At 55.0% G+C, this 12186-nt stretch overlaps 1 protein-coding gene and 1 long non-coding RNA gene across 4 annotated transcripts in view; one reads left to right on the top strand and one right to left on the bottom strand.

Annotated features, from left to right (window-relative positions):
- Positions 1 to 2479: 2479 nt before the first annotated feature.
- Positions 2480 to 12186, bottom strand: part of INAVA (innate immunity activator) — a 21193-nt gene continuing 11486 nt past the window's right edge. The window contains exons 6-10 of one of the 3 annotated variants that reach the window (XM_040636430.1): positions 8977 to 9030; positions 7915 to 8125; positions 7519 to 7692; positions 4838 to 5510; positions 2480 to 3523 (exon numbers count right to left, since the gene is read on the bottom strand). In XM_040636430.1, the coding sequence (XP_040492364.1) occupies positions 3431 to 3523; positions 4838 to 5510; positions 7519 to 7692; positions 7915 to 8125; positions 8977 to 9030 (1205 nt within the window). In that variant the 3' untranslated portion in view covers positions 2480 to 3430. Of the gene's footprint in view, positions 3524 to 4837; positions 5511 to 7518; positions 7693 to 7914; positions 8126 to 8976; positions 9031 to 12186 lie in introns of those variants that run through there. The other 2 variants (XM_040636431.1, XM_040636432.1) reach the window with 2 other exon arrangements.
- The window catches only part of LOC121104044, a 15127-nt gene continuing 14471 nt past the window's right edge, over positions 11531 to 12186 (top strand). The window contains exon 1 of the long non-coding RNA XR_005836424.1: positions 11531 to 11720. This is a non-coding gene — a long non-coding RNA (uncharacterized LOC121104044). The remainder of the gene's footprint in view (positions 11721 to 12186) is intronic.

Genomic DNA, 12186 nt, shown 5'->3' with positions numbered 1-12186 from the left:
ACCGAGAGGTGAAGCTGCAGGAGGCAGGCCATTTATGAGAAAAGGAATTGGCTGAGCGATGCCAGTGCCTGGCCCCACCATTGGCTTCCCTTTCCCTCCCCCTGGGAAGAAAGGGGACCCTCGGAAGCGCCCTGATTCATCCTGACTTGCCTACAACTCTTCCATTCAGGCCTCTCCCTGTATGGGCAAATTTCATATTCGGGGGTGGTCTCCCAGAGGCCTCATGACTACTGTCTAAAATACAGACTCAGGCACCAGCCGTGTCCCTCCCTCTGCCTCTGGGCCGAATTGCCTCTGGGAGTCTTGCTGCTAAAATCCTAAAGCTCCCTTGTACCAGAGGCTTCTGTCCCCGTTCTCCAATTCCTAATCCCATTCTGCCCTGCGGTAGGGGAGCTAAGAGCCCCTAAATGTCTGCCCCTCCCAGACACTGCCCAGGGACACCTGCTTGTGGACCAGGAGACCACTGCCTGGCACCTTGCGTATGGGTCCCCAAACTCGCGTATCCCATTGCTGGCTGTTCTGAGACGAGCCTCATCAGAAGGCCCTGCCCCCTGCTTTCTTTTGTCTCCCCGGGTGTTAGCTGGTCCCCGCCAGTCCTGTTGCAGGGAGTTTCCTCCTCTGACAGGCGGTCCCCTCGGCACTCCCAGCACCCGGTCAGCTTCCCTGGGCCTAAGGCATCCAGCTGTTCATGATACAGGATCAAGCACCCCATTATCAGCAGTTCAGTGCAGTTGAAGACGCTCAGGTCCACCATCAGGGTGCTCTGTCTTCCAGAGACCCCTGGAGTCACCTTCCCTTCCCCCACCCACCTCCACCTGGAATGGAGCACCCCCCATCAGGCCTAAGAAAGCCAAGCCCCTAAAGCCCACAGATTCCCACTGTCCCCAGGGCTCAGCACCCAGGGCCAGCCTGGAGTCGCCCCTACCCGCAGCCACCTGCCTTTTGTCTGCTGTGGAGGGGGACAGGCAGGCAGGGACCATTTTACCTGACACACCAGGCACCTCAGATCCGGGGCTCACGCTGCTCCTGGGCTTTGTGGCTCCAGGGGGCGCTGAGCTCCCAGGTCCTGTAGCGGCCCCTGCAGGGCAGGGGTGGAGGTGGTCCAAGCTGGAGCTTTCCTCCACCCCTCTCCACTCCCTGGTCCTCAGGTGGAAGGAGGGGCCATTGGCAATCCTGCCCAGATATGGGGGACGAGACCTTGTAGGGAACGCCAGGAAGCTCCCCAGTTGTCCAGCTTTGAAGGGGTTGCTTCTCGTGGGAACCTCCACTCTGGGCAGTCCAGAGCTCCAAGAAAAGCTTCAAGGAGACTCTTCGCCCCCCCACATCCCTGACCACGGCCCAGGCTGGCTCGCAGGAAGCCTTCAGACCTCCTGAAGCTGCCACAAAGTCCCCTGCCATTGAGAAGGTGACTCCCAGAGCCTGTCCCCTCAAGCCCTGGAGACCTAGGGAGCTTTGGCGGGGATTGGTCCTCATTTCATCCTGTCAGGGAGGCAAAGAACCCGAGAGCCTCCCTCTACCACCCCAGCCCTCCCACCGCTCCCCAGGAACCTGGCTGGACCACTCCAGGCAGGAATCCGGGGCAAAACCTCTGCTCAGAAACTTGCCACAAAAGAACCTTCGTCGTCAGCTGGACCAATCACAAAGAACGGACTTTATTGACATATTTGGCACTAAAACCCACACACTTCCAGCCCCGCCGCCAAGTACCAGGCATCATACAGGACCAATAAGTTAACATAAAGGACGCTCATGTTGGGGGGGTGCTTGGATGTCTCCGGGCTCAGCCAAAGGAGCTCTGGGCTCCTGGGAGGACACGGGGAGGGGAGATGGCTGTACACCAGTGAAAGGGGCTTCGAGACAAAATGAAAGAGAACAGAATTCAAAGTAGGACATTCGAACGTAAGGGGACCAGCGTCCACCCAAGAAGTGGGGGAGCTGCAGGATGGGGTCAGAGCATAGTGACAGAAATGCTTGCCCTCAGGCTCTCCTCTCCTCCCCCAGATTCCTCTGAGGGGCCACCTAAGTTTCTCCCTCAGCAACCTTGTGCAGTCGGCCACACTGCCTTCTGTCCAGTGGGGAGAACTGTGTTCTTTGGGGTCAGACATCAAAGTTCTTGGAGGTGTAAGCTATATTTGTAGTTTCTGTCCACTCCAGGGCACTCAGAGGGGAAAGGGCTCTGCATGGGCAGAATCAGAACTCCGCTCTCCCTAGCCCCACCTCGCCTCCGTTCTGTGTTTTCTCCTCAAAGTAGGAGCTCTGAGGGCAAAGAAGCCCAAAGACGAGAACCCAGGGACTGTGGGATGGTCTTCGCACAGGCCATTTTCAGGCCTACTTGAGTCTTAGCACATGGGACAATTAATGAACACCATTAAGAGTGAGTATTCCCATATTTGTAAAAATAAGGATGTGCCCTCTTTCAAGGAAACCCAGTGTCAGGGCAGAAGAACAGCTGGGTGAGGAGCGGCGGGGCAGTGACCACTACCCCCTCTTATGAGAACATGCCACAAACATGGTACCTTTCCAAAAATATCTGGAAGGCATTGCTTTTTAGGACTATAATGAAAAAGGGATAGAAGGAAGGGTGGGGTTGCAAGTCGTCACGATGCCCAGAGAAGGTGGTCAAAGTATGAGCCGGCCTCCACCAAACACCACCACAGGCCAGCCGCCAGCCCGGTCTTCCTAATGCTACAAGCTGGCAAAGCCTCCAATTCAAGGCTCAGAGGTCTGAGGAGATGTGGGAGCCCACAGGGGCACAGAGAGCATATGGTGAGTGACTAGGGCCCCTCGGGGGGGGTGTTATGGGGTGAGGAAAAGAGAGGGGTCCATCCAGGAAGACAATACTCCATCAGGACGTATGATCTTTACCACCTCGTGTGTGCATCACAGAGCACGTTATAAAGGGGAAGAAGATTCTCCCCCTGCCCAGACACCCCTACAGTACCCAGAGAGCTGGGAAATTGCGGGGCCGGAGAGGCACACTAGTATGCCTCCAGCTGCAGTGAGACAGGCACTGTTCTCTGGGGACATTCTCGGAGCCAGAGGGTAGAGTCTGTGAGGAATCCCAGCGCGGCCCCCTCTGCCTCATGCGTCACGCCGCTTGCAGAAGGAGACAAATCCTGTCAGTCAGACAGGCAAGGCCTCAAGTCCAATAAACCAAGCTCTGGGGAATAAAGCATCATCATATTATAGGGATCTTGAGGACAAATCACAAATATAAATCCTAAGGCCAGGGTTTCTGGAAAAAAAAAAAAAACATTAAAAAAAAAAGGCTCAGCCCCGGCTCATCGACCTGCGATGGGGGTAAAGGAGCTGAAGAAGGCACTCAAGGGTGGAAGGGCTCGGCTCCAGCCCTGCTGTCCAACAGTCTTTTCTGGCATTTTCTGGCAGCTGGGCCGAGGCATTTGAGCCACGCGGTGACACCTGGCCTTGGTTACACCTGGCTGATGATCTCGCCATTCTCAGGCACAAAGACTTGCACGGGGGCCCCTTCGGGTGATCTCCGGGGCACATACACTGTGGCCACCTGCCAGGGTCAGGAAGCAAGGAGAGATCTGTGAGCAAACCAGGTAGAACTGTCCAGACAGCAAATGCAGGCACACCATTCCCGTCCCTTAAGGACGCTGACTGGCAGCGACATGGGCCCAGCCACTCCACCCCTGCCCCCGTCCCAGCAGGCTCTATGTCCCCCAGGGGCCACCCTTATCTATTTTCCACTCCAGCTTTCTTTGGGGTGTGACAGGCACCCTGACCTCCTCCTCCCCGCCTTTCCTGGGCTTCCTTCTTGTCACCCTCCCTGTCGGGCAGGTTGGGATGGGCTGGGCCTGGGCTGAGGACAGGTCCAAGCTGGCAGGAAGGGAAAAGCAAAAGCACGGCAGCTGGAGGGTGCGGCCTGGGACCAGGGCCAGGCTGCTGCCCAGCCGGGATGCCAGCTGCAGCCCAGAGACCTGGTGGGTGGGGGAGGGGCGTGCAGCTGGGCCTACTAGGAATCATGGGTCTCAGAGAAGCAGCCTGTTGGTAGCTTCTGCAGCACACCCCCTGCAGAGCCCTCCGTACCAGGGAGAAAGAAGACAGGACTCCTGTGTTACCCCCACTTCCGGAATGAAGAAACTGGGCCATTGAATCCAGAGTGGACACCCTTACCTCACGTCAGAGTGCTCTATCTTACCAATCTGGTCCCTGACAGAGAGTAATACCACTTACTAGCACTTACTATACACGAATCTGATCATTTCACACGTAATAACTCCCTTAAAGGTCATGGCCCGCCGAGATAGACAGCTGGCCAATCATTATCACTTCCGAGTAGCAGGGCTGAGATTTGAACCCCCTAGCCTAACTTCGGAGTCTGTGCCCTTAACCATCAGCCACCCTGCTTCTCAGCCCAGAGGTGTGGAGGGCTGTCCAGAGGAAGTTAACCACAGGCACTCACAGGTCCTGGCTTTCGCAAACACGTTTTCAGACTCCCTTTGTCCTGAGCCTTCAGGTCAGGAAATCTGGGGGGTTAATTCGGATGGGATTTCCGATTATGAATAGAGGCTTATCTGCTTTGCGGATCATCTATGGAGCCCTAAGGAAAAAAGTCTCCGCTCTCTGCCAGGATCACCTCCACCCGGTACGTGGGTATGTGCTCTTGAGCCAGAGGCAACATTAGGAGGGGCCCCAGGGGAGTCCCGAGGGCCTTCCAAAGGCCCCGGGGGAGTGGTTCTGCCGTGGGTCCTCCCGAGCTGGGGATGGCGGCAGCCACCACCCTGTCGGCATACCGCGCCTCTGCTCTGGGGCGCGCTAGAATTGCAGCCCGTCCCGCTGACGGCCCGGGACCCCGGAGCCGCTCCCGTACCTGTGTCCGGGCCCCCGGGGCTCGCCCAAAGCCCTCTCTCCCCGGCGGCAGGCTGCGGACGCGGAAGGCGCCCTGGCGGTCCAGCGAGTGCGGGCGGCCGCTCCGGAGGCGCGCGCGCTCGTGCCACGACTTGAGCTCCTCGGACACCGCCGCCTTGCTGAGCGCGCGGCCCGCGGGGCTGTCCTTCAGCGACGGCGTGCGCACCACGCGGCCACGGGCCGCCACCAGGCGCTGCCAGCGCAGCAGCGCGGCGTCGTCCTCGTAGGCGCGGCCCAGGGCTGCGCGGCCCAGCTCCCACTCGGCCGGCGGCGGCAGGGGGCTCTCGCCCAGCAGCACGTAGCGCCCGGCCGCCGGGTGGCCGGGAGGCAGCAGCAGCTTGGGGTAGAGCGAGCCGGCCGGGCCCCAGGCCCCGCGGTGGCGAGGCGGCTCGGGCGGGGCCAGCGGCCGCAGGAAGGAGATGTCGGGGCTGCTGCTGCCCGGCGACGTGGGGTGCGAGATGCTGGAGACGTCGGAGCCGCTGTCCTCCGAGCAGGAGTGGTAGGCGGGGTGCGGAAGCGGGGGCTTGGTCGGGGGGAAGCAGGAGTCGGGCACTGTCACCGTGTAGTGAGTGGGGCGGCGGCGGGGGAAGGCGCTGCGACCTCGGCCCTCGGGACCCGCCCGGAAGGAATCCGTCCTGGGGGAGGAAGGGGAGACGCACTGAGTGTGGGGGGGCTCCCTGAGGCTGGGAGTCCAGGAGGCCAAGGCTCTTCCCTTGGGCCTGGGGTGGGGGTGGAGGTTGGGGGGTGAAGATAAACCCGTGAGGCCGCCGCTCGCTTTGTCTCGGCAGAGGAGGCATGGCTCACAGGCCTGGGTCTTGGGTCAGACCTCCCCCCAAATAAACACCCAGACACCCTCCCGGCCCTCATGCGCCATGCACCATATCCCTCCTGCTGCATTCACACTTCTGCGGTTTGTGGCAAGGATGCCCCTGCGATGTCCCCTATCTTCAGCCACGTGAGGGACCCTGCGTCCCGCGGCATGACAGCCGCAGAATCTGTTCGGGGAGCCATGGTCGGGTATCTAAGCTGCACCTGTAAAGCTGTGTGTGGCGCACACCGTGTCAGGGAAGTAGATGGCCGGTCATCCACAAGCCAAGGAGAGAAGCCTTAGAAGAAACCAACCCTACCCTGATCTTGGACTTCCAGCCTCCAGAACTGTGGGACAGTGAACTTCTGTCATTTAAGCCACCCACTCTGGGGTATTTTGCACCACCAAACTAATACAGGGGAGCCGCCTGTAGGTTGGCCCTTCAGAAGGGCAGCCACCCAGGACTCACAGGGGCTGAAATCCAGCCCTCGAGGGTTAATATGCCCTGTGGTGGGGCTGTGTCTGCCCAGAGGGGGGCGCCTTTTACCGATCTGCACAAAGGCACTGTTTGTCACCTAGCCCTGGAAGTACATAAAATATAAGATTCATTGCTTGACTGGAGAGCAGTTGTCCCAAGCTGCGCACCCCCTCCCCCCCCGCCCCCGGCCCGTCCAGCGCTGCCTGACAAGCACATGTAAAGGGACAGAAGAACCCAGCAATCGTGCCCAGGGCTTTCGTGTGGTGCAGCCAACACTGCCTGGCCTAGCTCTGTCACTGAGACTATCACCAAGAAAATTGGGAAAACACTTGGAAAACAACACGCAATTGATTCTCATTATTTGCGGATTCTGTCTTTGCAAAATCTCCCACAGCGAAAATGTATTTGTAACCTCAAATCAACACTCACAACACTTGTGGTCATTTGCGGACGTGCACAGAATGGTGAAAACTGTGAGAAGCCCACCAGGCACGTTCTCAACTGAGACAGAACAAGGCAGTGCTCTGACTTCTCGTTTCGACTTTCATACAATAAACGAGTATCCTCTCCACGGTCGATTTAGTGTCCCGTGTTTCGTATTTTTGTGCTTTCTCTTGGTGACATCCCTGTTTAAAACGGCCCCAAAGCATAGTGCTGCAGTCTGGTGTGCTTAAGTGGAGAAAGGCTATGGGTGTGCCTTCTGCGGAATATACATATGAGATGAGCTTTATTCCAGCATGACCTAGAGTGCTATCGGCCAGGAATTCAGTGTTAATGAGTCAATAATGTATATTAAATGAGGTGTCTTTAAACAGAAACACACATTAAACAAGGATATGTATTGATCAGTTGACAAAAGTGTTGTGCCCCGAAGCTCTCAGGAGCCTAACCCGATATTTTCCCAGGGAGCAATGGTTCAGTATTGCTAATTTAGTGTTTGCAGTGACTTTATGGGACATAAAACTACCGCAAATAGTGAGAATCGACTGCACATCAATTGAGAAAGTGAACCACCCATTGCCAGTGACCGATAACAAAACAATCGTAGGCAATTGCCGAAGTATCTACCAAGTTCCATATTCTCTTGCCATCAGAGAATATGGCTAAGGGGAGAAAACATGAATTGTGTTGTGCAGAAAACAGCTTGCTTCACGAATGACGTGCCTCTGGTTTTGCTGACTGTGGGTGGCACAGCCTCTACTGAGAGCTGCCCCAAGAAGGGATCCCATGGAGAAGCCACAGCACCAGCCACGTATCACCCACAGTCCCACCTATATCCTAGAAGCCACCACCCTCCAAATGCAAGCTGTCCCTAGTGGGTGCCACCTCCCCCTGCATCTACGGGGTGACCTCTTACCTCAGAGACTGCGACGGGCCCCTCCTCCCCTGTATCTCGGGGGTCGCGGGGGCGCTGGTGCGGCCGTGCCACTGGCCAGCAATACTGCGGACGGGAGCCACGTGGTAGGAGGCAGGCTCCAGCAGCCACAGGCTGGACGTACTGGGCCCATCCTGTGGCGTGGTGGCTGGGCTGCTGCAAAAGGATTAGAGACGGGTCAGGGGCAAAAATGCCTCCATTGAGGGGCTCGAGTTGTGCAGAGGAAGGGGGCATAGTGGAAGGGGACCCCAAAACTCATACCTCCCACCATCACAGTTAAGGAGAGGGGCAGTCTCCCGTGCCTTACCCTGTTGTACTCCTGCCCCACCCAAGCACAGCTCCCGCCTACTCCCCACCTGCCTTTCTCCCCATCCTGACCTGGACTCGCTATTGGGCTCAGAAGACTTTCTGGGCTTTTCGTAGGGGTGGTCCAGGCTGGTCTCCTTCCAGGGGCTGTTCTGGATTGGGGCCCGCTCCAGGCCCGCAGTCTCAGGTCCTGCTGGCTGCAAGCCCTCGAGGCTCTGGGGTGGGAGAGGCCGGGAAGGTGGAGCTGGGGACTCCGGGGGAGGTTTTGACACTTGGGATTCCTCTGCAGGGGCAAAAGAACCTGGTGAAGGCGGGGGCTGGAAAACTGGCCCAAGAACCTCCGTGGCCCGTGCCTTGCTCTCCCTCCCGCGGCTGCTTGTCTGGCTGCTCCAGGCTGTGGCTCCAGGCCCAGACACTCGAAGATGTTTTCTTCTCCTTTGGGACTTCTCTCTCACAGCTGTTTCACACCTGCCTCTTCCAAGAAGCCTCCCCAGATTGACTCTCCTTAGCTCACATTATTCCACCTTCTAACCTTTGCTCTTACTACCGTGTCTGCAGCTAACTTCCTGCTTACTGATTTTTCTTGTTCATGCCGTGCCCATGTGTGCTATTCCCTTATTGACCTGGGCACTCCCCTAGGCAGGACTGCGCTATCCTCTTGGTCCACCTTGACCCCCAGCATCCTTAGGGTTTATAAACAGGGTTTTTTAATCTATTGACTGTGTTTCCTTCCCTAGTGCTACCCTCTAGTCAAAAAGGGCAATGATTGTGGCCAGATGGCTCTTAGGGTCTGACAGCTGCATGTTGAAATAATGTCCCAGGGCAAAGACATGGACATCCCAGATCTTATAGGCTCTGCTAGAATTCACTTTTTTTCCTTCCCTGTCAAAATGATTGAACTTCTAGAATGGGAAAGGGTCAGCGCATCCCCACCCTCAAAAGAACATGTGCAGGGGCACATAGAAATTAGCATCAAGCAGGAGTGGAGACCCTGAGCCCAGCCCGGCACCCCTGCCTTCACTAGTTCACTAAGTCTCCACTTTCCACTGAAGTCCTCACTAGTGAACTCTGCCAAAGCCCCCCCGTCTTCCAGAAGCCCAGCCCTGACAAAAGTTCCTAAACTACCCCTCTCACCTTCTTCCAAGAGCAGCCCATCTGATAGGGAGCTGTCATCTGAGGCACTGAGCTCTGGGAAAGTCAAAGGGGAGAGAAGGAGGTGAGGAAATCAACCTACAGATCTGGGTTAGCCAGCAGCATTGACCCCACCCCTTCCTGATAACATCCCTTATCAGGAAATACCAACTGTGTACTAAATACTACATTGGATATGAGTTTATGACTTGGAAGTAGAAAAAAAAAATCAGGAGTTAGGAGCGAGAAGACAGGAGACCTGATTTTAATCCTGGCTCTGCCATTAGCTATGCAACCTTGAATAAGCAATTTCAATGCTCTGGGCCTCAGTTTCCCCATCTGTCAAAAAAGCCAGGGCTTCCACTGGCAGGGTTTCCTGGCGGTGGAAGGGAAAGGCAAAGTGTCATTTTGGAAGGCCCTTGGGATGAAAATTATTTTCCTAACTTTTCCAGTCTTCTGAGATCATAAATACAATTCAAGGACCCCAAATCTGAGAAATCCTGCATTACCAGCCCCAAGAGCAGTGCAAAGCGGGAATCTGAGCTGTGGGATCAATTCACATTGGTCTGGCTGGATATGGAAGGTTCCTCAATTGGTGATATGGCAGGTCACTTGAAGGAAATGAGAGTATGACATTTCTGCATGGCCTAGCAGCAGCTGTGACCCAAGAAATCCGAAGGAACTTCTATTTCCCACTGCCCTTGAACAAACTGAAACTTCAGACCTTGAGAATCCTCCTAAAGAGACCTGGATGGAATTCACAAAGTGTTTTCAACTATGTTTGATAATGATGATGAGGGGACATTAATAATAGCTAGAATTTCTATTGTGCCAATACTTTTCTGAGTTCTTCATATATATTAATTCAGGTGATGGTCACAACCACCATGGAAGGTAAATACTATGATCATCGTGTAACAGCTAAAAAAAACCGAAGCTAGAAGGAATTGAGGAACATGGTTTAGGTCAATCTACCAAAACATGACCGAGTCAGAATTCATGCCCAGACAGTCGGACCAAGTCTGGCTCATCACCACTACCATTTATCGGCCCTCCTATTAGTGGCATCTAATGCATAAGTCATTATCCAGAAAGTTCTAAGAAAAGTAAACAATTCCAGCCATCTTGAAATCCGTTATAACCGGGATTAGCAAACTGGGGGTCCTTGGGCCAAATCCAGTGAACTGTTTTTATAAATAAAGTTTTACTGAAACACAGCTACAGATTGGTTTACGTAATGTCTGGCTGCTTTCAAGCCACAAGGGCAGAGTTGAGTGGCTGTGACAGAGACTGTATAGCCCATGAAGCCCGTACAATATTTACTCTCCGAGCCTTTACAGAAGTTTGTCAGCCTTTGCTCCACAACTTAAATGAAATAAAAACTCTACCCAGAGTGGTTCTTAAACCCTGTAGGGCATACTGCCCAAGGAGCTGGGCCCACTCCAAGTGGCGAGCTCTTTCACACTGTGCTTGGCTCCTACTAGCCTTCGCTTTGGGGTTCAAATGAGGAGACACCCTTTCATTGAATCCTGGTTCTCTGCCTCTGATCTTTTACAAAACCCTGGAGAATAGAGAGTTTTGTTTTTCACAGATGTCAAGTTGAAGAAATTGTGGGACTGGTACTATCATGGCCCAGTGACGCGGCTGGGGTTAGAGTCATGTGCTTCGGTTTGACTATGTGGTCTGGGAAGAAAGACATCGTGTCCGATCATCCCTAATCTTCACAAAAACAAGCAGATCATTGGCCAAAAAAAGTGCACTGCAAAGAGGGTAATCTGGAGACCCACTGCCTTTGGAGAGGTAAGGCACGGGTGGGGCACGTCTGTCTGCCACCAAACACGAGCCGCTCCTGAGGGCTGCTCCCAAACACGAGCCGCTCCTGAGGGCTGCTCCCTGTCGCAGCCACACTGCTCCGACCCAGCCCTGGATCAACCTTGCCCTGCCCTGGGTCTAGCAGTGGCCACGGGATTCCCCAGGTGGGGAGGTAACTGTAGAGATCATACCCACAAACTGAGCATTCTCAAAGGCTGCACTGTTCAGCAGGTCGCCGCTAGCTACCTGGGGTTATGTTAATTAAAACGAAATAAAATTAAAAATTCAGGTCCTCGATCGCACCAGGCACATTTCAAATGCTCAGGAGCCCCTCTAGCGGCTACCATATTGGACAGATACAGAACATGAAATTCTAGTAGACAGCATTGCTTAAGGCACGTGTGGTCAGTCAACAAACGCACTCTGAGCACCTACTACAATTAGAGGTGCGTGGTGCGGGGAATTTCTCCTCAAGTTCACTATGGTAAATTAGTGTAACACCTGACTGCTCCCCGCCACCTGCAGGGTATAGCTAATTACTCCCACCTGGCATAATTAGTAATTATCCTAAATCAAATAAGCCTTGTGTGGAGACCCAGGGGGCGGGGGGGGGGGGCTTTTTCTTTTCTTTCTTTCTTCCTCTTTCTTTTTTTTCTTTTCTTTTCTTTCCTTTTCTTTCCTTTCCTTTCCTTTCCTTCTTTCCTTTCCTTTTCTTTTTCTTTCTTTCTCTTTTTGTTGTTGTTTATTCGTTTGCTTTTTCTTTTTAATTCAAAACACCTTTCAGCTACTAGTTATTAATCCCTTTCTACTTCCTCCTTCCGGAGAGAGCACGGCTGGGCGGGGAGCCACAGAGCAGGAATTACGGGCTGGAGCCACGGCCTCCTGTGCGCCCAAGGGAGGACATCAGAGCCCAGAACCTCAGGCCCACGGTCAAGGTAGGGTTTGAAGGGGGAGAGCGTGGGGACTGTCTCTGGTCTGGAGGGTGAAAGGCAGCTGCTCTGCCCCGTTTCTTCTCTACAGCTCTGTCTTCCCCTGAGCTGAGGGCGCCGAGAAGTTTTCAGAGCCTCCTGTCTCCCACGGAGGGTTAACCAAAGCCCCAGGCAGGTCCTGACCTACTCACAGCCCCCACAAGAAGCGTCACTGGTAGCAGTGGCAGCAGCAGAGTGACACTCCCCTGCCCCGCCACCCCAACATCTGCAGGCTGGTGAGCAGAGAGGCTGCTGAGCAGTACCAGCTGGAGGGGGCACGGGGGGGGGGGCGCTGAGACAAACCGGGTCAGGGGCACTTCTCCCTCTCCTGCCGGCTCTCCACCAGCACAGAGCAAGTGAGCCCTCAGCGACTTTCATGCCCAAGCCCATAGCTTCCTTCCAAGGGGGCAGTGCGGGGGGGGGGGGGAACTGT

Source organism: Ursus maritimus, unplaced genomic scaffold (assembly GCF_017311325.1).
Source record: "Ursus maritimus isolate PB19 unplaced genomic scaffold, ASM1731132v1 scaffold_2, whole genome shotgun sequence".
In the NCBI taxonomy this organism is placed as follows: Eukaryota; Metazoa; Chordata; class Mammalia; order Carnivora; family Ursidae; genus Ursus; species Ursus maritimus.
This window is presented reverse-complemented; position numbering and strand designations above follow the sequence as displayed.